Raw genomic sequence first — 22038 nt, 5'->3', positions numbered from 1 at the left:
AATATCGTGGGCCATTTCAAATATATAACATGTGAACAGTGTAATAAAATATGAGATCCAATATCTTAAAATGTTGCCAATAATTTGATAAGTTATGTCATTTTTTTTAATGCAATAACTGTTCACTCAATGTTTCAGTACTGATCTTTTTTTTTTCCCATAATCCAAAAACTTGGTCAAATGGAGGACAGAGAGAGCTTAATAAAGACATTTTAAATAGTAAATTGTAACAAATGTACTAAATAATGGAATAATACACAAAAAAAACTATTAATTGCAAATGAAGTATTTTTTTGCAGGGTGTTTACCAAAATTACCATAGTTCTAGTAGATAGCATAGTCTTCTTATTCTTACATTGAGGATACATACTGTGCAGTACTCCCACAACTATTTTTGAAAACAAACGGTTTTCAAAGGGTTTGTACCGTTATTGCTTTAAAAATCATCACTTTATGAAGCGATACATGCGTTTTATACTTCTGGGTATTTCTCCAACCACCAAGATGAATGTATTGACCCCGATAATCTGATTTCTCTTCTGCTGTCAGTCACACTCTTCCTGTCGCGTCCAATGAGTTTCAATCATTTTCATGTTGCCTTCGCATCATGTTTCTTTTTCAACATGTACCTTTCAACATGCTTTTCGGATGTGCCACCTGTGTCCCTGCACATGGGAGTAACAAGTCAGTGATAACTTCGATCAGACTTGTGGGGCAATTAAAATTACTCAAGCTCCAGGTGGCTCATTAGTGTTGCAATCCTTAAACCGTGCTGCAGAGCTGCTGTCTCTCTCTACCCTGCAGTCAGTAAACTGGTAGATTCAGCATCGTCTGGAGTGGTAACATCAATTACCATTATAATAAATTAAGCAATCAATCCAGCACACACCACCTGACAGCAACAGCCTGAATGTTAGTAATATCATTAGCCTGTTTTATCAGGAGCTGCAATCCATCAGCATTATCAGATATATGTTAGCTTCCCTTCATGGCTAATTTGTTTCTGCAGCTTCTTAAAGTTGGTTCGTATGTTTACTTTTACACAGCAGTAACATCCAGATTACAGACATCTTCCTCCCTCTAACATCTAGATTATAGTTCATCTTCCAGCTTTGATGCGTCAGTAATGAGGCCATGATACTGTATTTAATACCACTGGAGTAACAGGCGACATTCAATGGTGTTTCCAGACTAATTCAGCCATTGTGTAAATATTAAAACATCTTTAATTCCTACTTTGAGTCATTCATTGTAAATCAACCTTTCATGATATGCAGAAAACAAAATACAGATTATCTGTTAATACCACCAAACGATAAATAAACTAATGTGTTGTCACTGTAGATAAATGTGAGTGGAGATGGACAGAGCAAAAAACTTTAAAGTACCGCAGTCAGTTTTAATAAAGCAAAGTGAATAAAAGGCCTTCATGTTACAAAGTGAATCAACGATCATCATTAAAACCAGTAAGAAATGTTGTGTGACGACTGACTTATTAACACTGAGGACTCCGGCAAAAAGTCGATTTTCATTGAAAAGATTTAAACACAAACAATATTCGTCCCGGGAATGAATATTTCATTCACAAGCTTCATGATCTCGGCTTCCTCTTTCCCTTCTTTTTGCAGGCATTTGGGATTAACGACAATTTCAAGAAAGTAGGAAATGTAGGAATAAAGTGGCGAAGTGCCGTATGTCTTCCCTTTCCTTGTCACGCATGCTGACAGATGCAAAAGGGATTAGCAGTTTGTAGAAAGGTTACCTTTCTAACCACCATGTTATGTTCAGTACTGAGTGCTGGTGCTACTCCGTGTTGAAGAATGTTAAGGACTACAGTGGAAGTGTGTGGATGACGAGGGCAGCCGTCGGACGTGCAGCCTCTCCATCTGCCCGTCACTCAAACGAGGGGTTTGTAGCACGCCTCCTTGTAGGAGGTGGCGTTGAACACACTGAACATGTCCCTTCTGACGTAGGACAGGAAGTTCTTCATGGGGCAGAGCGGCTGGCTGACGTGGCGCTCGTGGGACCGACAGAAGGCGGTGTGGAACGTCACGTCCTCTCCGTTGTACAGCACCCTGATGAACAACTCCCCGCCTTTGGCCTTGGACTTCTCGCCTTTCCCGGCTTTCTTCTTGACTTGCGTCACCGGGGGGCTCTTCCACAGTTCGAACACGACTCTGGCTGCGAAGCGCGGGAACCTGGCCTCCTCCAGTCCCAGCGCGCTCAGCAGGGGCGCCACGGTGACGTCGTGGGCCGAGGAGAGGGTGAAGATCTCCTCGCCGCCCACGCGGGGCTGCCGGCCGGCCTCGTTGCTCCTGGCAACCCGCTCCATCTTAGCGGCGGTCTTATTGAGGTAGGGGTACATTGCCAAGATGGCGTATTTGTGGTACAGTCCCACTCTCCTCCGGTCCGCCTCGTCGTCTAACTGCTGCCGCCGGATCACGGCAAACTGCGCCAACGTCAGGCACCCGCCGGAGCCGTTGTCCCCCAGAGGGACGCAGGGGAAGGAAAGGCCGTGGCACAGGTGGCACAGCAGGGAGTCTATCGGGTTCGCAGCTCGGAGCTGGCGAGTGGGCAGCCCCAGCGTGCGCGCCATATCGGCGTACGTCCTCTCCAGCTCAGTATCGGCCACTCTGAGCCGATACTCCCGCCTCTGCTCCTCCTCCAGGTATCGGTTCCGGGCCGGGCAGTCGCAGGCGGAGCCGCAGAAGAGCGTGTTCCACTGGTGACGCACCGTTAGCTTGGTCCAGTCGAAGTCCGGCATGAGGCCGTACAGGAAGGCCAGGCCGCTCTGCAGGGTGCGGCTCTTACCTGTGGTCTCAAGCCAAACCTGGCGAGGCGTCCAGACAGGTGGGAGGAGCTTGTGTGGTTTGTAGGCGTGGTGGAGCAGCTGACCGTTGCGAAGGTGTTGCACCACACCTGGAAACAGGCGAATGAAGTGAGCAGGTTCTTTCCAACAGTTTTATAAGGCATTGTTTAGAGAGGAACTAATAAAAGATAATAAAAAGTATAGTACCGGTCTGCGTGAGTTCTCCCATCTCACAGGAGCTGTGGTTGGGCACACGGGGAACTGAGCCCAGAGGGGACTCCCAGTGGCCTCGGCTCCCCTGGCCCATGTGACTGATGAAGGGGCTCAGCAGTGGGTGGGACGGGTTCCTGACAGTGCAGAAAAAGAGGGAAATGAAAGACTTTATTCATTTCTCAGAGGGAACATGATTTTAAAACCTCGTGGCTGTTTGTTATCAGGCAGTAAAAACTCTGGCGTATCGACGCGCTTCAACCATATCGGGCATCTGGTGTAAAGGAAAATCCCCGGTGTTGTGACTGCAGAGCTGATATGTCCAAGTCTGAACGCTGGACCATAATAAAGATGAGAAGGCTTATGAAGCAAATTCTGAGATAACTTCAAACCGATCCGTGAAAGCAGCATGACGATAAGACGTCCGGACAGAACAAAGACATGAAGGGGCTCGAGTAGGGCTGAACGATATGGGCAAAATTTCATATCTCGATATCCATGCCAGATGTCTCGATATCGATACGATATGTTACAATGGACTCAGTGAAAGTTAAGCATTTTTCAGAAAAATAAAAACATCATAATACAAAAAGATGTAAAAAAATGCAGTTTTATTTATGAGAACTCAGTGCCACTACCACCAAACTGGTTTGTGCAGATTCTGCAACCGCGCTCTGCCATCAGCTGTCGACCAGTAATCGAGGTTTGTGGTTGGCTGGCCTTACCTGTGCATGGGCGAGCTTACATGCAGGACAAGCAGGGGAAATCTTGATATCGTTGATTTTGAGAAACTAATGTCCTGAATGTTTATATCCCGATGTTGATATGATAATGATATATCGTTCAGCCCTAGACTCGAGACACAACTGCTGTCTTCTTGCACCAAATCTTTACTGCTGTGGTCCAACACATGGTTTTTCATGCTTGCTCTGCCTCTTGGTTTTCTTTTTACAATGTATGTGAGAGTTCTTTGGATGAAAAATACTCCTACATGCCCTGGATTTAGTCCAACACCATATTTAGTAAGACAAGTCTTGTCTGAATTTTGCTGATGTCATTGTTGGAGGGTGCAAAATCAACAAGAGCCGAGCCATTCAGGGGTAATTCTTCTTTTGTAAGTCAATACATTCTGCTGGTGTTTCCTCACTTTGCGAGTACAGTTTGGAGATGGCCTCTTCCTGTTCCAACCTGACTGAGCACCAGTGCACAGACCAGGGTTTATAAAGACCTGGATGAGACATGTTTGGTATTGAGGAACGTGACTGGCCTCCAACAGAGTCTTAACCCAAAACCAGAATTGCATTCCATCAAGACAAAACAACAAACATTTCCAGGCAATAATTGGCCTCAGGTGGATATGGGAGGAAACTGGGACACCTGAAGTAAACACAGGAAGAACATGCAAGCCTTATCGTGTTAACCACTACATCACAGTACATTGGTGAACACAGTATCACAGCGTGTGTGCATGTCCCTCCACCCACCACCAGGTGTCTCTCCAACACAACACTCCTCAACAGCAGCATCCTCAACATGAGTGGGAGGGAATATGACTGATGGAGATATAAAAAGATGAAAGAATTTGTTGCCTTGGGACACACACACACACTCACACACACACTTGCACGCTCACACCAGCTCTGAAGGAAGAGGGCAGTGAGAGGTGCAGTTTGTGGGTGATGCATTAGATTCTGGATGATTGAAGATTACAGTTTAATAAAAGCGAATCTGCATCTTGGCTCTGCCAGATTAAAGACAGGACACACACACACAAACACACACACACACAGAGTTTCCATAGTGATTGCTGACTGGTTCAGCCATTAAAGAAAAAAAAACAGAATGAAAAGAAAATGATTCACCTGCATCACCGCCGTGACGGCTGTGACTGACCCGATGTGGGACCTAATCAGCCACACAGAGAGAGCCAGAGCTTTGAAGCAGCAGCTTTTGTTGTTTCCATCCAGCCCTCACGTTGCACGAGCAGCTGCTGTCATCATGCAGCCTCTGTGTGCGTCGTCACTCTTTTAATATTCCCTCACTGTATAACGAGCGCCGTGGCGGAGCCGCGCTGCTGTCAGCGCATCGCTTAGCGTGGGAGGGTTTGAGAAGACTTCTATTTAATTGGCCACACTGGCAGACTGGATGTCATCGGATGAGGGAGTCCAGCGTGTGGACAAAGGGCCAGCCGGGCCGTCTATTAGGCCGATTGTGGCAAGGCAAAGATTACAGAGCCCAATTACATTAAGCAGGAGGAGGATTATTATCAGTGAGCAGCGCGGGGAGGGATTAGTGGGGACCAGGGGCCGGGATGGAGGGGGGGGGGTGAAACTGGAGGGGAGGGCCGTGTGAGACAGGAACAGAACGACTGGTAATCAAGAAAGAGGAAGACCTTAACAATGAGTGCTCTGGAAGAAGAGAGAGGAGATGCTCCCTACTGAAAAGAGCTCAGTTAACCGCAGACGGAGACAGCGGGTCGGCAGGCTGGTGCCAGGGTACACACACACTGAGACACACACACGCGCGCGCACACACACACACACACACACACACACACACACACACACACACACACACACACACACACACACACAGACACACACACACACACACACACATACCCCTGCAAGGATTCAGCCCAAGGCATATGCTAGTTCAGATCCCTGTAATTACACTCCGATCCAAACAAAAACAGAAGGAAACTGGCTGCGGTAGCTCAGTATTTTCCGCCGCTGAGCTCCCGCCTCACACTTCTAGTGCACGTTTGCATTTTTGCTCCACCGAGACATTACAGGAGCAGTGTAACAATTAGCACTTTATTGCATTTTTTTTTTTGGCCGTTCAAAGTTTTAATTACGATGAAAACCATGTGTGAAGGCAACGAATGTGAAAACTCTCTGTGAAAGCTTGAGCACACTCGAGGCTCCTCATGTGAAACCAGACACTTTCTGATTTTTGAATCCGTTAAGAGCATTTTCTGTTAGGTAGGAGTTTGCATGTTCTCCTTCATGCCTGTGTGGACTTCTGCAGGTAGTCCGGCTTCTCCTCACCACCTACATACATGTTTTGTATTATTACTTTCCTCACAATCCACTGTTGATTTTCACTCACATCGAAAAAAGAATGTGTTTCACTGAAATATTCACTAAAAAGGGGAACAGGCTCCTCGAGAGGGCCGCCTTCTGCAGCAACTCTGCCTCAATAAAAACAGTCTGACACTTGAGTCCAGTGCTGGAAGTTTATACTAATGGGTACACAATAACTCAGTGAGAAAGGGAAAGTAATGCTCTGTGGCATATTTAATTCCATCTCCTCTCACGCAAAACAAAGGCATGAAGCATCCCGACCTCCACCATAAGAGGCTTACACTCTGGACGACCTCATTCCAGCTTAAGTCCTCAGATCAAGGTTATCGAAAATATCAAATAATCAAATGTGCAGCGAATTTCAGCTGCGGCCCACTAATGTGAAGTGCACAATGTGCCAGCAGCAGAGATTAGAATGAGTGCTGCGCCAGGTCCAGATGTGGCTTTGTGCAGAAATGAGTCAGTGGATAAACCTAAAGCCAGGTATGCAGCCCAAAAAAGAGGATTGGTCGCAGACAATTTGTGGCCCATATGGTGGAGGAGGATGTGGCACATCACACCAAAAACCATCTGTCCCAGCTGGGTTTAAAAGTAACTGGTTTGTTGTCTGAGTACATCCTCAAGCTTGCATGTGAAAAAAGTAAACACACAGGAGCTGTGTTGATTTTAAACTTCTTCTGAGAGGTTCGGTACAGACACGAGCCAGCTTTCAAAAGTCTATCAACAGAGTGACTAAAGAGGTAACGCTGCTGTGTGTTCACCAAACCATCGAACATATCCACAGCCGACACACTGGATTGATGCGTGTCCCCAAGACACAGACTGATACCGAATGAAATCGCCAAGAACCATGAAACCATCAAAAATGCAGCGTGAAACACACTGTAGAAATTGGAGGATTTGAAATAATGTCAGTGACAAAGAAGAAGAGGCAGCCGGTTCAAGCACATCTGACTGATGGTTTCACTCAGGGAAAGCAAAATGAACGGCTTAGCACCAAAGTGGTTCATCGGGTTTTGGGAGTGCGAGGATAAAAGCCTCATGCCCACAGTTTTAATTAAAAAAGGGTCAGACTAAAGGGCACGAAATGCCACCGGGACTTAATTTGGCTCCCCAAGCAGCGTCTTGTCTCCAGGCTCCTCCGTCTAATGCTTAACAAGAAGGCCTAATGGGAAGGACGAGGAAGTTCCAGACACACACAGAGAGTCAGCAGTGACTAAAACCGTCTTTGATATCCTTCTCCACAAACTGCTGGCTACACAGCAGCCGTCAGAAAAAAGGCTGAGCGTGTAAAAGAGCCATCGGCTGTGGTGGCGTATGATTTCTGTGCAACTTTTAAGAAGCTTACAGCAGTTTGCTTGTATTGTGTAAACTCGAATTGGCGTTGAACATCAAAACTCATGCATACTGCAGGTACAGCGGAACGCTTGCTAAGTTTTGCTAGCGTTAGGACGTGTCTGCTGTGGCGGCTGAGTTTGTTTCGCTATATTTGTTCGACAGCGCCCTGGTGTGAGGTTAACAATAAAAGCCTGAGAAAAACATCTAAAACTAGCTCCAGGTTTATCAGCCTTGTAATGCCACTTTCAACCACAAGGTGGTGTAGTCTCCCAAACAAATGCTGTAGCAACATGAGTGGTGGAGATGGTGAAGCTGGGAGTACCTGCTGTTGGACAGGGTGCAGTCTATGGCCGGTCTCTTGGTCTTGGGGATGGAGTACAGAGGGTAGCGGTCCCCGTGGCGGATCATCACCTGGACGGACAGCAGCTTGTAGTCTGCAGGACTGTGGCCTGTCGGGGGGAGAACCTCATTAGAGAGAGTAATTAAACAATCTGACATGTGGCTCTGAGGTGCGCTGTGTCAGCATCTGCAGTTATTTAACCAGGAATCTCAATTATCAGAGCATGAAGTTCGTCATTATTTAGACACACTGATTTACAGAAATGTGACAAACTGAGCTCATGCAGGCTTTTAAAGCTGTTGGAAAACATTCATCATCAACTGATGAAATTCTTGAGTGGGATGTGATATTTTTACTGTCATATCAGGTCCTTTCATTTTCAAGGTTGTCTTTTGGCGTTTTATTTTTCCTCATTCCATGATTTCGGCATTAAAACTAGAATGAATCGACAGTTTACTGTCAGTAAGGAGCCAAACAGAGCCGGAAGAAATAGAAACTGAGACACACACCGTGTTTTAGATATTAGGTACTAATTCAGGCCTGGTTTACAGCACACCAGTGCTCAGAACCACTGAAAACACACCAACTCCATCTTCATGTAGATGGATGATCACTCAACGCTGCACAAAGCTACTAATTCATCAACTTGTGAACTGGCAAACTAATTACATTGTGTAAATGGAGCCCAAGTTTGTCTTTCCAGGACATCAAACTTCTGGAGCAACTTGAATCTTAGTTAATGCATGTGTCAGTAAACTACAAACTGCATCAGATATCTGGGATGAGTCTCACTTTTTTCATGAGTCTCATTTTTTCCCCCAACAAGCAAACGAAAGATTAAGAAAGATTAAATGCTTTCATTCCCTTATTTAGCTTGTTGGTTCAGTGTGCTGCATGTAAAATCAATCGGATCTTTAACAGTTTTTGAGTATTACATGTTTACAAAAGTTACTGAGAAATCTAGCATCAGTGGCACCAACAAACCCGTCCACAGTCAGCTTTCATTCACTTGGTTTTTTTTTTTTTTTTTGTCCCAACCATCATTGGTTACGAAGCAGCGCTCTACACAAAAAATGAGTAGAGTTCAATTAGCGGTCGATTGCGAAACTTCTCTCTCGAGGTGAAAAATATTTGTGGAGTCGCTTCAGGCTAAAAACAGGGCTTCACATCAGCGCTGCTGAAGTCAGAGACGGCTTCAGCATTATGGATGATCCAATCAAATGGAAATTAGTTTCCCCAAAATTAACATTTCCCCTGAGTCCTGACACAGTGAAGTTGACATTATTACTATATTAAGTATTTATACGCTGTCCATCTCTAATTACGACAGAACTACACAGTCAGGTTCTCCAGTGGATTTTAATCCAAATGACGGATGGCAGCCTCGGTTTTCTTGCAGATCTGTGTCTGACTGGATGGAATTGGTGGCCCTGTGCAGCGCTCACCCTCCCAGGCCTGTTCGGTGCGGTTGGGAGTGTTGCAGTAGCCGTAAGCCTCGGATACGGGGTTGGGTTCTTGGGTGTGGGGGGCCGGGAACACCCGCTTTCTGCTCTTCCCCACGGCGGTCTTCACGCCTCCATCTGGGGCCTGGAAGGGTCGCTCCTCCACGATGGGGGTGATGGGGATCAGGTTCACTGCAAAAAGAAGAGCACAGATAGTGTTGGCTGGACCTGCTGTCACACTACTTCTTTCAGTACGGAATTTAAAATATCGTCAGATGTCACGCATCTAAATAAAAAAATATTTTCATGGAGTGAAATGAAAAATTTAACTGACATGAAAAGTGTGTGAAAGCTAAAAAAAGAGCCTCAGACTGAGTTAAAAATATGCAGAGTGCTGCTTTCAGCCTGCATCACATGATGAACCCTATAGCAAGCAGCCTTCCAAGGCCAAGGGGGACAGCACGGCGGAGGCATCATCATGCTTTGTTGCTGCTTTGGTTCCACAGACAATGGAGGCATGGAATGTATGTAATCTTGAGATTTCATCATTGATTTGATTTTCATGGCATTTTAGACATAAATGTTAGTGAGTTTCACAAAACTTGGCTTGATGGTGAAAGTTGAGCCAAAACTCACAACAAGCAACAGAAAGTTGGTAAAGAAAAAAGGCCGTCCATGACCTCCAACCTAAAATCAACCTAGAGTTGAAACATTTGTATCAAGATTAAACCTGCCACTATGAGAAAGAAACTGTTACAAGAGCGAACACAACCTATCGCAACAATTTTAACAAAGCATAGACCTAAAGCATTATGGGACTGACACACTGACTGATCTGGATATTTCTGACGAATTTCAAACCTCCACATCAAATTGAGTATTCTCATCTCAAGAAAAAGAAAACTCATGGCGCTCATGACAAACTGCACTCCTGAAAATTTATTCCGTCTCAGTCCATCTCCACACCAACAGCTTGGAACCCTAAAACCCCTTGCTGTTACCACTGTGCTGCTTGGAGACGGGGGACCTCTGACCTCTGGTAGAATCGGTTCAGTCGGAGCGAAGGTGCTGTGGGAACTGGAAGTAACATTTCACAAAAGACCCAACTGTGAAGAAAAAGAAGCTGGACCCACATGCCCCCTTTTCTTGGAAAGTAGAGCCTCCAAATCCCATTTACGCCGCCCAAACCCACGCGTTTGAAGGTCCAACAAGAGTAACGGCCAACACAGTACCGGTATTTCACACGCACGATACATTAAACAGAGTTCATTATTCCAATGAGTGAGCTGCACAACCAGAAAACTACATCTCAACTACAAACAAAACTTGGGTCCTGTCAAGGGAAGCTGGGTGAGAGTAACAGGTTCATGCATCCTGGAGTTTCTAAATACAGGAAAACCAGAAAACACACACACACACGAGAGCTGGCCAGCGAACTGTGCAAACATTACAGCCTGCTGCAGACAGACAGCTGAAAGGCCCCGGCCCTGCCTCATCAATAAACACAAAGAGCTAATGGATTCTCCTTCTTCAGGTCTCGAATCCCAAACTCTACGGTGTGCAAAGTTGTCCGCTGTGCTTTTCTACCGTTCACACTTTTCTCTGCTTGTGCTCCCAGCTGGGCTCATCAAGTCTGTACTATATGTGCATTGTCTTAATGCCTTTACGTCTGAGACAAAGCCCTGACGAAATGCCTCCTTGTTATAATGTGGTAAAAAAACAAAAGGCAATTCAACTGCTTGCCAATGACTAAATATTAGATGAGTATTAGGAAGAATTAATAGAAGCTAAAATCCTAAAAAGAAAAAAAAACACACGATAAACACATATTTCCTCAAACACAAAAAAAAATTATAATTGGAAGGAAATTGCAGCTTCTAAACAATTCCAAAGCATTCAAAGTTCACAAGAGAATGTTTGGTGAATCCACCACCTCTTATGATGATGATTCAGTTCTTTCCAAAACACTGGACAACTGAAGGCTGAAAAGAATCGAGTCAGATCAAAGTTAGACTATAATTCATGTCTGAGACATCCTTTTCCTCATTTACACGGCAACGTTACAGTGAAAACGCAAAACTTCTGCTGCATTTATGGAGTTCATTTGCACAACGCAACTTGCCGAAACACTCCAACTCAGTGGAAACGAGGAAAATGTCACCGTTTGATCCTTTCAGTGGTTTTCCTCTGGAGTCCCTCATATTCTGTCCACGACAGACTGCACCCTCTGACCTTTCAAAACATTACAGTGAAGCCAAGCAGTGGTGGTTACTTTGGATGCAACTGTTACCCAAAAGACTCAACAACTATCCCTGCACATTTTGGAGTTCAAGACACTGGTACTGCACTACAGCACTATGACATATTTCATATTTTTCTTTTGGAAAAGAATTGAAAACATTTATGAGGGCTTCCCCGCTGCCAGATGAGGCTAAATGTTTAGCGGTTAATGTAGCGCAGCTGTGAGACTGACAGCAAAGCACATCAACAAGATGTACGCGTTCGCCTCCTCAACCATATCTCACTCCTCTCTCTTCAGCGGCGAGACGCTATTATCACACTTCATCTCAGCTGACACCCAAGCTGTCAAAACCAGTCACCAACATTACAAAGCAAACTTTTTATGCTGCTTAGCTTGTAGAAGTCGAAAAACATAAATACTGGATCCTATTATTGACTGTTCATCGAGCATCTGCAGCACAGTTTAAACGACAGAGCAGAGAAGCTACTGAGGTTGAATAGACGAGACTTAAAAACCACAACAGGAGGGCAAAAATATGTCACCTCCTCTGTCTCAGTCTGCACTCGGAAGTACGAAGCAAAAATAGTTTACAGTTAATGTGAAGAGAAAACAGAAGTCCTCATTATGAGTCATCAGCAAAAACCGAACTCACCAGAGAGGATGAGGAGGAGGAGAAGGCGTGCGGCGGCGGCGGAGACCATTTTGACGAGTGCTTGTTGAGCCTGAAGTCTGGCCGTGCACACTGGGGCTCATTCATTACCGCAACCTGCTCCCCTCTGGACTCGGTGCCCCAAACCCTGCCACCTCCCAGCTACACATCCACACACACACACGCACGCACGTATGCACGCCAGCCGGGACTAACCAAACTTTTTGGAAGGCCGGCTGGGTCGCAGTCGCCTACACAATGAAGCTTTTGTAAGTCCAAGCCAAACACTACTGGGTGATACACACAGAGTACACTGCAAGAAGCACACACTCACACAGGAAATTCATGCAACCATACAAGATATAGTGACTATAAAAAGCATGTATGATTTCAAACCTGATGTATTTTCTTGGCTTCAAAAAGTTTCACATAAAGAGGTGTCACGAAACGAAAACGTTCAATTTGAGATATCAAGTTGTAATATTGAGAATTCTAAATATCAACACTAAAGTTTTATCTTCAAAAATAAGTTATGTTAAAGATAAAGCCAAAATTAGAATGGCCAAATATCAAGAACAAAGATGTCTTCACTCCGCTCCTTCAAGAGTGAAGTCACACTTTTGAGAAAAAAAAAAAAAAAAAACATTTTCAGGAGAAAAAAACTCTTAAAGTTCAACCGCACGTAGCCCTCGGCACAAAACTAAACTTCCATCATCCACTTCTGTGATAGGGTGAGTTTGCTGACATGCAGTACGGACGCAGCCTGCCGGAAGGCAAATTGGGTGTTCCACTTTAGAAAATGCAAACAAACTATATCAGCTGTTTCACTGCAGGGATTTTTTTTTTTTTTTTTTTTTTTTTAGAAAAAAATAGTTACTGAGAATGTGGTCAAGCTTTAACCAGAAAGAAGATTAAAAAAAAAAAAGAAAAAAAAAAAAAGAAAGGGGGGGAAGGATTCATCTACAGATACTGCTTCATTTCCCAACTTACACAAATGGAATATTCTAAGCCACGGTTTAACACATACAGCTGTGTGAGCCAGAGCTGCGTGGCTTCACAATCAATCCACAGTGATAACATGTACATTTAATTAAGCCCTAATGCTCCATAACATGGCAAAAGCTTAGGATTACGTCATCCGAGTCCTAATACGGATCGGAATACTTTAATATGGCGTGGTCGCTCATAACAACTGCAATCTGATATCATTTGATTCTCCTACGATGTGATTCCTCTGAACCTTGGGTTTTTAGAGAGGAGGACGTCGGTCTGCAACCTGTAGCTCTGGAACCGGAGTCTGTAGTCCCACTCTGCTTTACACATTTTTCACTGATACCATTAAGATAACCTACTAAAGAGGTAAACTCACCACAGTTTGATGAACTTATTGTGAAGTTTGGGTATGAAAGCCACTCTATTCATGCAATTGTTCAGTGTATCACTGCAGGGAGAGACTGGCAGCCTGCCCAGTACACCGACTGTTGGCAAATGAATGCTGGGATTCGGGTTCAGCCCACTGGCTCAACATATACATTAAAAGAAGCCCGGTGTGGCCGAGCATCATCATTACTATAAGTCTTTGAGCTGCATTCGATGTATACATGCTGTATCATGGTTTATACTTAATGGATATCAATACTTGGTGGAAAAGGCTGAATGGGCTCCATTCTTCAACACCAGTCCAAATGCTATTTGTCACACGGGGGGGTTGGGGCAGGCGAGCTCATACCGAAGTCCAACCTCATCAGAATACATCACCCTGCAGCACTGCAACCTGATAAACAGGTGCACATCCAGGAGCACATTCAGAAGACAAAGTTCCAAATTAAAGTAACTGGAATCCATTTCACACAAAAAACATTTGTCAGCAGAATTAACCGTAATAAAGTAAGACTGTCTCTATAGGTCAAAGGCGCAGGCTTTAGATGGAGATTGCAAGTTTAACTTTAATGAAACTAAACATCGAAAGGGAAAGCTGAGCAGCAGATAGATGCAGTCAAAGGAAAATAAATTCTTTTGCACAAAAGATATAGAAAAAAATGGCTACCCCACATGTATCACTGAACAACAGCTCTCAGATGAAGTTCAAATTTAAAGCAAAATCCTAAAGCTTGTTTAAGATATGGTACCAAATACACAAATTCTTTTTCTCCCCCGTCTCTGTAAATGTGATCATATCTTGAGGCTTCGCTGTTGCAAGAACTGGTTTACCAGGCAGCAAAAGTCTTTTCTGCAGAGAAAACAGATCAGTCCCACACAAACTGAAAAGAAAGCCGTCTTTAAGCTCAGGATTGAGGATATTTGTTGTGTAACAAAGGACCTTGAAGGAGACAGCTCACTGATCTCAGAAAAGGAAAAGTACACAATATACCTCCTGCCACACCATTAGGCATTCACACAAAAAACACAGCAGTGATTTTTCAGGTAAACGGCGACATTCTGGATGTTGCACCCCGCGGTGCGCTATAGTGAAACATATTTAGAGACGTAAAAAATATACAATAGTCCTTGAAACAACTTTATTGCCTCTAAAAGTGCCATCCATTCCATTTTTGAAGCTAGGTGACTGGTCTTCATAGTCTGTTTGTCAACAGAGATATAGGTGGCCAGGAAGACCGATATCACACCACAGCTTAAAAGTTCAAAGTTGAAGACATTAAACTGCTGCAGGTAGCGGTAAGCGTAGATTCAATGGACTGAAGTAAATTCAAGTGATGACTGTTGGATATTTGGGCAGAGGGTTGCTGGGAGGCCGTTCCGTCAAGAGCCTGAACACGCCGTCACCTCGGTCAGATTGTCCCATTGTTGTCCGTCTAGCGCATTCCATAAAGTCAGGAACTGAACTTCAGAACGAAGGTTCCTTTGGCAGAGCATCAACTATGGCAGGGAACATTTTAGGCCAGGTGTGTTTGTGTGAATACCAGCTTTGTCAAAAGGGATTCATTTTCTCCAGCGGTTCATGTTTGTCCCGCCTGCTGCTGAAACCCCAGATTTTGGTGACCGTTGAGAGGAGAGCCGGAACACAATCATGCCTGTCGTTGCCAGTGCGGAGGCCGTCGGCGCACACAATGGGTAACTGCAGGAATGAGAGGAATGTGGAGGACAGAATCTGGAGAGTGCTTGGAGCTCTGCCGGTTTAACACTTACTCGTTGGCGGATTACTGTTTCAGGAAAGTTCCACGCGTTAAGTGGCGCATACCTACCTTTGATGAAATATTGCAAAGGAGCTTTTAGCTTCCTTCAGTTTGTCCAAGCAGCACTTTGTTATAGATGAGAAATGGGACTTGGGTGCCAAACATCTTTATTGCTCTGTACTTTCATCACAAAGTGTAAGCCTCGCAAACACGCCTACTTTTCTATTTCCCCTTTAATACTCTCCCTTGGCAGTTCTCCCTTCATGGATCTGCAGGCTCTCCTGCAGCACTTAACTCCCATCAAGCTCTGCCTCACCTTTCCTTCCACTACTATCTCAAAATAGATCCGCTCCTCTGTGTTTCAGTCACTTTTAACAGCCTTCTCCTGCATCCGTTGTCCCTGGAGAAGCCCCCCGCTCTGCTGCCGTCCTCCTCTGGGAGTCCCCTCGGTGTCAGACAGCGGGAATCGCGCCTGTCGCAGGCTCGGCTCCAGCCACATATTGGTTTTAATTGCATGTAGCTTGGAGCTGGAGAGACGCATTTACACCACAATCGATCATCAGTTCAGTGCCTTACAGCTCCGTTCCACAAACTACAATCATCCCACGGATTATTTTTTTAATCAGTTCTAAGCAGGAGGATTGGGGGGACAGATAGTGTACAGGCGAGAGAGTAATGGGGGTAAAAAATGGAACAAAAACAGAAGAGGACCATTTATTAAACATGAAGAGAAACATCCCTGAAGCTTTCCTGGATAATGGCTCAATTCTTTCTCTGTGTGTGATGAATTAATGATGGCAGCAGCATTTCTCCTGCAGTGGTACCACTCAACAACGCGAGTCTTGAAAGTGAGCCACAAGACTGTCAATTAATTAAGAAACTGGCTAAACCTCACATTTATCCCATAATATGTGTATTACTTGAAGTGGATATCTTCTACTTGTAGTGCAGTGGAGGAGGGGCTGAGTCTGGGGAAGATTGCAGGCGAGAAGTGGGGCTGATAACACACAGCAGCCTTCTCCAACATGGAGGGAGGGAGCGAGCGAGGGGGGACTCCACCGGGTAGACTGGATTGAGGTCCCAAAGAGCAAAAACAAGATAAGCAGGAGCAAGACATTCTCGCATGTTAAACATCTTTTTCAGGAGGCATTATACCAGTTTGTGTTTTTACTGAATGGAGCTATTAAATATCTACCTTCTGTATGTTCACAAAAAGCATCCACTGTCTTTTCAAAGACTTGTGGTGGAATTCAATTCAAAATATTAATGTAAGTATTGGAATTTTCATTAATTCATTGCAATTCATTTTACAGCAAAAGTGATTTTGGTAGATTAGTCAATTAGATTTAACACATTTCTATATGGAACTACAGACCACATAGAATAATAAAAATGGAACATTTGACTAAACATTTTTTATTAGGTTTATTATTGCCCAGTTTCATGCATTACTATTGGACAACCAATGCAAGAACAATCTCTTTTATATGATGACACAGCTCTTCTTCCTAAAGGGCTGCAAATTCAGCGAGAGGATTGCCTCTGGGGCTGCAACAACAAATCGATAAAAATCGATTATTAAAGTCGATGTCAACGAATGTCATTATCGGTACGCTGCGTCGCGCGATTCACGTGTCACTCGCTAAGTCGTGGTGCTGTCTACTTCACCTGCAGAGCTTTGTCAAAGCAAAAAAAATCACCGGCGGAGTGACTTGAACCAGCAAGGTGGAGGCAGAGCAGAGACGGTATTTTCAGAAGGAAAATAAATTCAGGAAATGAGACATGACTGACACAGACAAAACAATCCCACCAAAGTCCTCAAAAGTGTGGGAGCACTTCACCTGATTCAATCAACCTGATTTATTGAACAACTGCTTGATTAAACGCTCAAGATGTCTACAGAATATTTCAACTATTTACAACTCGCTACAGGAAATAGCCGGTCCCTCTACTGCCTACATTAAAAAAAAAGAGTGGGGATAAAGAGCTTGGTACTTCTTTACATGATGCGGTCAGGCTTTGTGTAAAATAAACGATTCTTCCATAAATACCAGTCATCATTTGATCCCATATAAAACTGTACATAGATAACACTATTCAAGAGGAAAAAAAAAATCAGTAACATTTATCCAGAAAGCTCTCCACTGTGTGAGAAATGTAGTCGAGCTGTAATTGATGCTGAAGCTCTAATGAAAGGTTACTGAGACACTGACACTTGATTCGGTACTGGACGTCCACTGGACGTGCTGACTCCACGTCCACTTTGTTTAAATAATAACATGTTTGTAAGCATCATCATTTTTGCACAGTCCTAACCTCTACTATGATTCACCACTGCCAGCACATGCACAGATGCAACATTAACCAAATCTTATTACAAACTGTACCTTTAAGAAAGAAGCAAGAGAGGAAAAGCTGCACTGCTTGGTTGAAAGAAAAGCCAGGAAAACAGATTTCTACTATGAGACTGTATGGGTGCCAGCATGATTTTATGGGAGTCTGATCATATATGCTTGTCTAGACGGTAAATTACAACTGCTATAAACGTTCTCTTTCAGGAAATCTTAATCTTACAGGATTCTTACATCCATAAACAAAGAGCCATTTGTTCTGCGCTCTCCGTATGCTCCATCCACTGCTGGGTGGCTCGTCTCCTGTAAGCGAGCGGTGGTTTCCTTGCATTCAGCGGGGCTGGCAGGAATAAGCTGTCTAGACAATACCTACAGGGGATGCTGAACAATGACTCGATGGAGCAAAGACAAGTGAATCCACCTTTCTGTAGCAGATGTGAGTGGAGCTCATAGAGGCTCTCGGAGCGTCCAGAGAGGCCCTCTGTTGGTGCTGGATATTTATAGGACGTCTATAGGGAATTCTGCTTTGTTTGGCAATGAATGGAGGAAAATAAAGGAGGATACACATGTGCAAACAGAAGGAATGTAAGCCATGAAACATAGTTGATTGGGGGTTTTCTCATCAGCAACACTATCATTTGAATATTGGGCCACGGCTCCAGAGAGATGCTGAATACGTGAGGCACACTTACAGAACTGCAGGCTGAGACTGATGATGGCCAGCGCAGCGCCGCCCACCACCACCAGGAGGAGGAAGCGGTTGCGAGCCAGCATCTTGTCAGGTTATTGGTCCACGTCCCTGTCCGTCAGCCATCCAGACCACGGCTGATCCCTGCGCTCTGGACGGACACAGAAACACAACTCAGTTCAGATCTTAGAATATCCGTGTTCCTTAGCTCCTCTCTCCTGCGCTCTTCGACCCAACACTTTCTGGAAATAATAATATTTTCAGCAGGATATTTTAAACTAATGACAACTGAACTGGTGGTTCACAAAGTTATAATATTAAAGCCCAACAAGTGTCAACTGTCTTAGTGCAGTGCGGGTCCGCAGCAGTTTCAAAGTGTCGACGGGTCATTACATAACAAGAAGAGAAACAGACACAATGCACAGGAATCAGTTTCAGGTTCACATTTTTCCAAAATAGTCACAGCTATTGGACAGAGATTGCACCCGGAGGAGAAAAAAAATAGGTGGGAATTCACTCCAGCAACCTGTGAAAGACAACTGTGGAATGATCTCAGGACTCACACACCACATGCAGCAAGCCAAGCACTGTAGACGTGCTTAGGCAGTGTATCGCAGCAGACTCCAGAATAGAGACACTACTGACTAGATGAGAGGCATCAAACATAAGGCACGTGGTCCTTCACTGGTCCTTTCCAATCCAACTCAACCAGTCCCCAAGCAAATTGTAGAAATTTCAAAAACTGATTTTTTTTTTTTAAACACATTTCTTAAGAGTAGAGGACACAACACTGAGATATCTGACAATGTCATGAAAGATCACTACTTAATTGTTGGGAAACTAGCCTCAAAGCCATGCTGTCAGGGTGAGTTTGCAAAAGACGCATAATGCATCAGTCATAGGAGAAGTTTTTAGGCCATTTCACTGTATTTTGCAACAGAAGACATCATTGAAATTGGCTGTATGTTGAAACTGTAGTAATTTCTGGCAGTAATTATTTAGCTTTTTAGGGGAAATATAGATATTTTCATTGTGCATGCTGTGTGGCACAACAAAAAAAGTTTATATTTAAAGGATATTACCAGTCTGGCCCATACAAGATGTAATTGGGCTGTATGTGGCCCCTGAACTAGATCAATGTAACACAGAGAGTGAAGACAATTAAATTAACAATGGTATACAGACCCTCACCAGCCACTTTCATTACATGGAGCACCTCAGTGCATATATAGAAACTGTCACTGTGAAGAAAAAAAAATGTTGAATACAATCAGGATGCTTGCAAGCTGGAGGGGAAACTGCACTGAGACGCTGATAAATTAAATAAGATTTAATTGGGATGGTATCACTATTTTACATTCAGATTCTCACTAAATCAATGATTTATAATAACTTTATCAGTGATCAGACGATCGCTTTAGATGATCGGGTTTAAGGGTCATGTAACCTGCAGGATGAACTCCACTCTCCTCTCCTTCTGGCTTCATGGCTGGCTGGACTATTTTCCACACTCAACCTGACAGTCAAACACAGTCTGGGCTTAGAAAGCAGAAAAAAAAGAGGCTGGAGGAGGAGGAGCAGAGTTAAAACGGGTGTAAATGACGGTCTGCACTGAACACCCTACCATCAGAGGGCTAAAAATACTCTTATTGCACGGGTGGTGCAGTAAAATCGTGCTTCAGGGAGGATGTGACTCAAGATGATGACAGTTCAATGTTATTTCATTCACAAAATGATTTAAGTTGACATTTTCGCTCTTCGTTTTGTGGATAAGCTGCTTGTTTTGACAAACATTAAGCTGTCAAACAGGGCAGTTTACCTGCTCAACCACATTTAGCCGCTCTCCTACATGTGACAATAAGGCTTATCTATTCAAGCTAATGAGAAGTTACTTGAATAAACACAGAATACACAAAAAGACAGATCTGCTGGTTAAACCTGCTAGTTAACTAGCGCTTAGCTAGCTCGTTAGTCTCCTTACGTGTGACACGACAGAGGTAACTGGGATTATTTTTTTCCACAAGGACAAGAGTAATCCAACCACACTTCGACTTTTTCCTAACTTTATTCCTACATTCCTGGCTACTTGTTGCTTCCATGTGCAGGACTCTGGAACAAGCTTCTGGGTTTTAGTAGCTTTTGCCCCCGCCGCTCGGAAGCAAGACGACCGATTCAAAACGCCACATCAACAGCCATCAGCACAGAAACCCGCAGATCTCACTGGAAACTGATGCGCACTCACGTATCCCTCCGGCAAAGAGCTTTTTCTTTCTTTTTCCCCTCACCTGCAGGAGCTGGCACGGACACAGCCGCAGACGAACCGGGAGAAACACTTGAATCCAGCGCTTCGATGTCTGCGGTGTTTCTGATTGAGTAGTTTCCCTGTTAACTGGTGACCCATTTCCTTTAGCGTCCCTTGTTACGACCTAGAAACAGGGAACGTGAGGGGAAGTTGGTCACCAGTTAACAGGGAAACCACTTAAAACGAAACACCACCATCTCGGACTGTGTCGTGGCATCAAGTGCACGTCACACAGAAGAGGACTTCCGGTATACACCTTCAAATTAAAACAAATAAATAAGTGACGTACTGTATAACTTTACATTTACACCATCAATGCATATGACGCGTCGAGAATAGAAATAAATAACCCAAATACCAAAACTCAAGAAAACATATTGGAGAGTTAAGAGGTAGATAATGCTGTCATCACTATTCTGAAACTGCTTCCGACTGTTTACTAGTACTTCTCTCTGTAACTTGACACGTGTAAAACGTGGCTCTGGCTGCGTCGATGACAATGAAAAGGGAGAAACTCTCGACCTGACTGCCCCATCTGCCGGATCAACAGCAGAAACACACTTCACACACTTATTTACCGATTGTCGTAGTTGTGTTTCGTTGTGTCTTTTTTAGTCACTCAATTTGATTTTCATAATTATTTACTTCTTAAGGAATGCTCCCTTAATTTCTCCTCTGTCTCTTTTGATGTTTTAACAATTTTAACAATCTATTGTATGTATTATGTTCTATTGTGTGAGAAGCCAACTAATTTTGGTCTGGGATATAAAGAATACTGTATTCTATTCTGATATCTGACACACGTGACCATTTCCAAATGACAATGACAGAACATTGGCTTTTGATCTGCCCTGGTAATGCCAAATAAAAAAAACTATCAGAATTTTGTGAAACTGCAACATTTCATATAATTTATGTTACTTTTTGCAATCATTACATTGCAGTTCTGGTTATTGAAAGAAATAACACACAAAAACCTTTAATTTACGGGGACGAGTAGAGAAATATGCTTTTAAGTTCTCTTATATTTCTATCATTATTTTATAATATTCATCCAGCTCACACTGTCCTTGATTGCTGTATTAACGATTAAACTGAATATATTTCATTTCATTCTGATTTCAAAGCTCATAGAACTTCTCATATGAAGCATGTAAAGCATTCAACTATCAAATAAATCATAAGCATTTAAATACAAAGTGTCTGCAAAACAAACGTGTCAGTAAAAGATCAACATAAAAAAAAAAAAAAACAGTAAAAATTTCCAAAACTGAAAGTCAGTCTAAACTTGAATAATAAAGTTTTTCTTTTTATCAGGGTCTGCAGATATCTGCTTGGTAGTTGGCAGTTTGTTGACGTGTTCAATGCAAACCCTGTTTGCAGTCTTAGGAGGAGGTTGTGATAACTGCGCTTTGATGACTTCTACGAGTTTAAACAAAAAATTACA

General features: G+C 43.7%; 1 protein-coding gene across 2 annotated transcripts; it reads right to left on the bottom strand.

Moving 5' to 3' along the window:
• Positions 1 to 1625: 1625 nt before the first annotated feature.
• pxylp1 (2-phosphoxylose phosphatase 1) lies at positions 1626 to 20723 on the bottom strand. Of its 2 annotated transcripts, XM_030108965.1 has the most exons (6): positions 20575 to 20723; positions 18294 to 18440; positions 9229 to 9417; positions 7766 to 7892; positions 3017 to 3156; positions 1626 to 2919 (listed from the first exon to the last, which is right to left on the bottom strand). In XM_030108965.1, the coding sequence occupies exons 2-6, from the start codon at positions 18373 to 18375 to the stop codon at positions 1898 to 1900; spliced, it is 1560 nt and encodes a 519-aa protein (XP_029964825.1). In that variant the 5' UTR covers positions 18376 to 18440; positions 20575 to 20723; the 3' UTR covers positions 1626 to 1897. The 2 variants fall into 2 exon arrangements, with proteins under 2 accessions (XP_029964825.1, XP_029964826.1); XM_030108966.1 differs by lacking the exons at positions 18294 to 18440; positions 20575 to 20723 and adding an exon at positions 12120 to 12296.
• Positions 20724 to 22038: the final 1315 nt, after the last annotated feature.

The sequence above is a fragment of the Salarias fasciatus genome, chromosome 14 (genome assembly GCF_902148845.1).
Source record: "Salarias fasciatus chromosome 14, fSalaFa1.1, whole genome shotgun sequence".
In the NCBI taxonomy this organism is placed as follows: domain Eukaryota; kingdom Metazoa; phylum Chordata; class Actinopteri; order Blenniiformes; family Blenniidae; genus Salarias; species Salarias fasciatus.
This window is presented reverse-complemented; position numbering and strand designations above follow the sequence as displayed.

What these genes read in the sequence shown, in the direction of transcription:
- pxylp1 (XM_030108965.1), bottom strand. Translation starts at nt 18,375, where the DNA reads ATGCTGGCTCGCAACCGCTTCCTCCTCCTGGTGGTGGTGGGCGGCGCT. An exon ending in TGCACCCTGTCCAACAGCAG is followed by an intron (nt 3,157 to 7,765) that starts GTACTCCCAGCT and finishes CTGCACTGTCAG; the next exon opens with GAACCCGTCCCACCCACTGC. An exon ending in GGGAGAACTCACGCAGACCG is followed by an intron (nt 2,920 to 3,016) that starts GTACTATACTTT and finishes GCCTGTTTCCAG; the next exon opens with GTGTGGTGCAACACCTTCGC.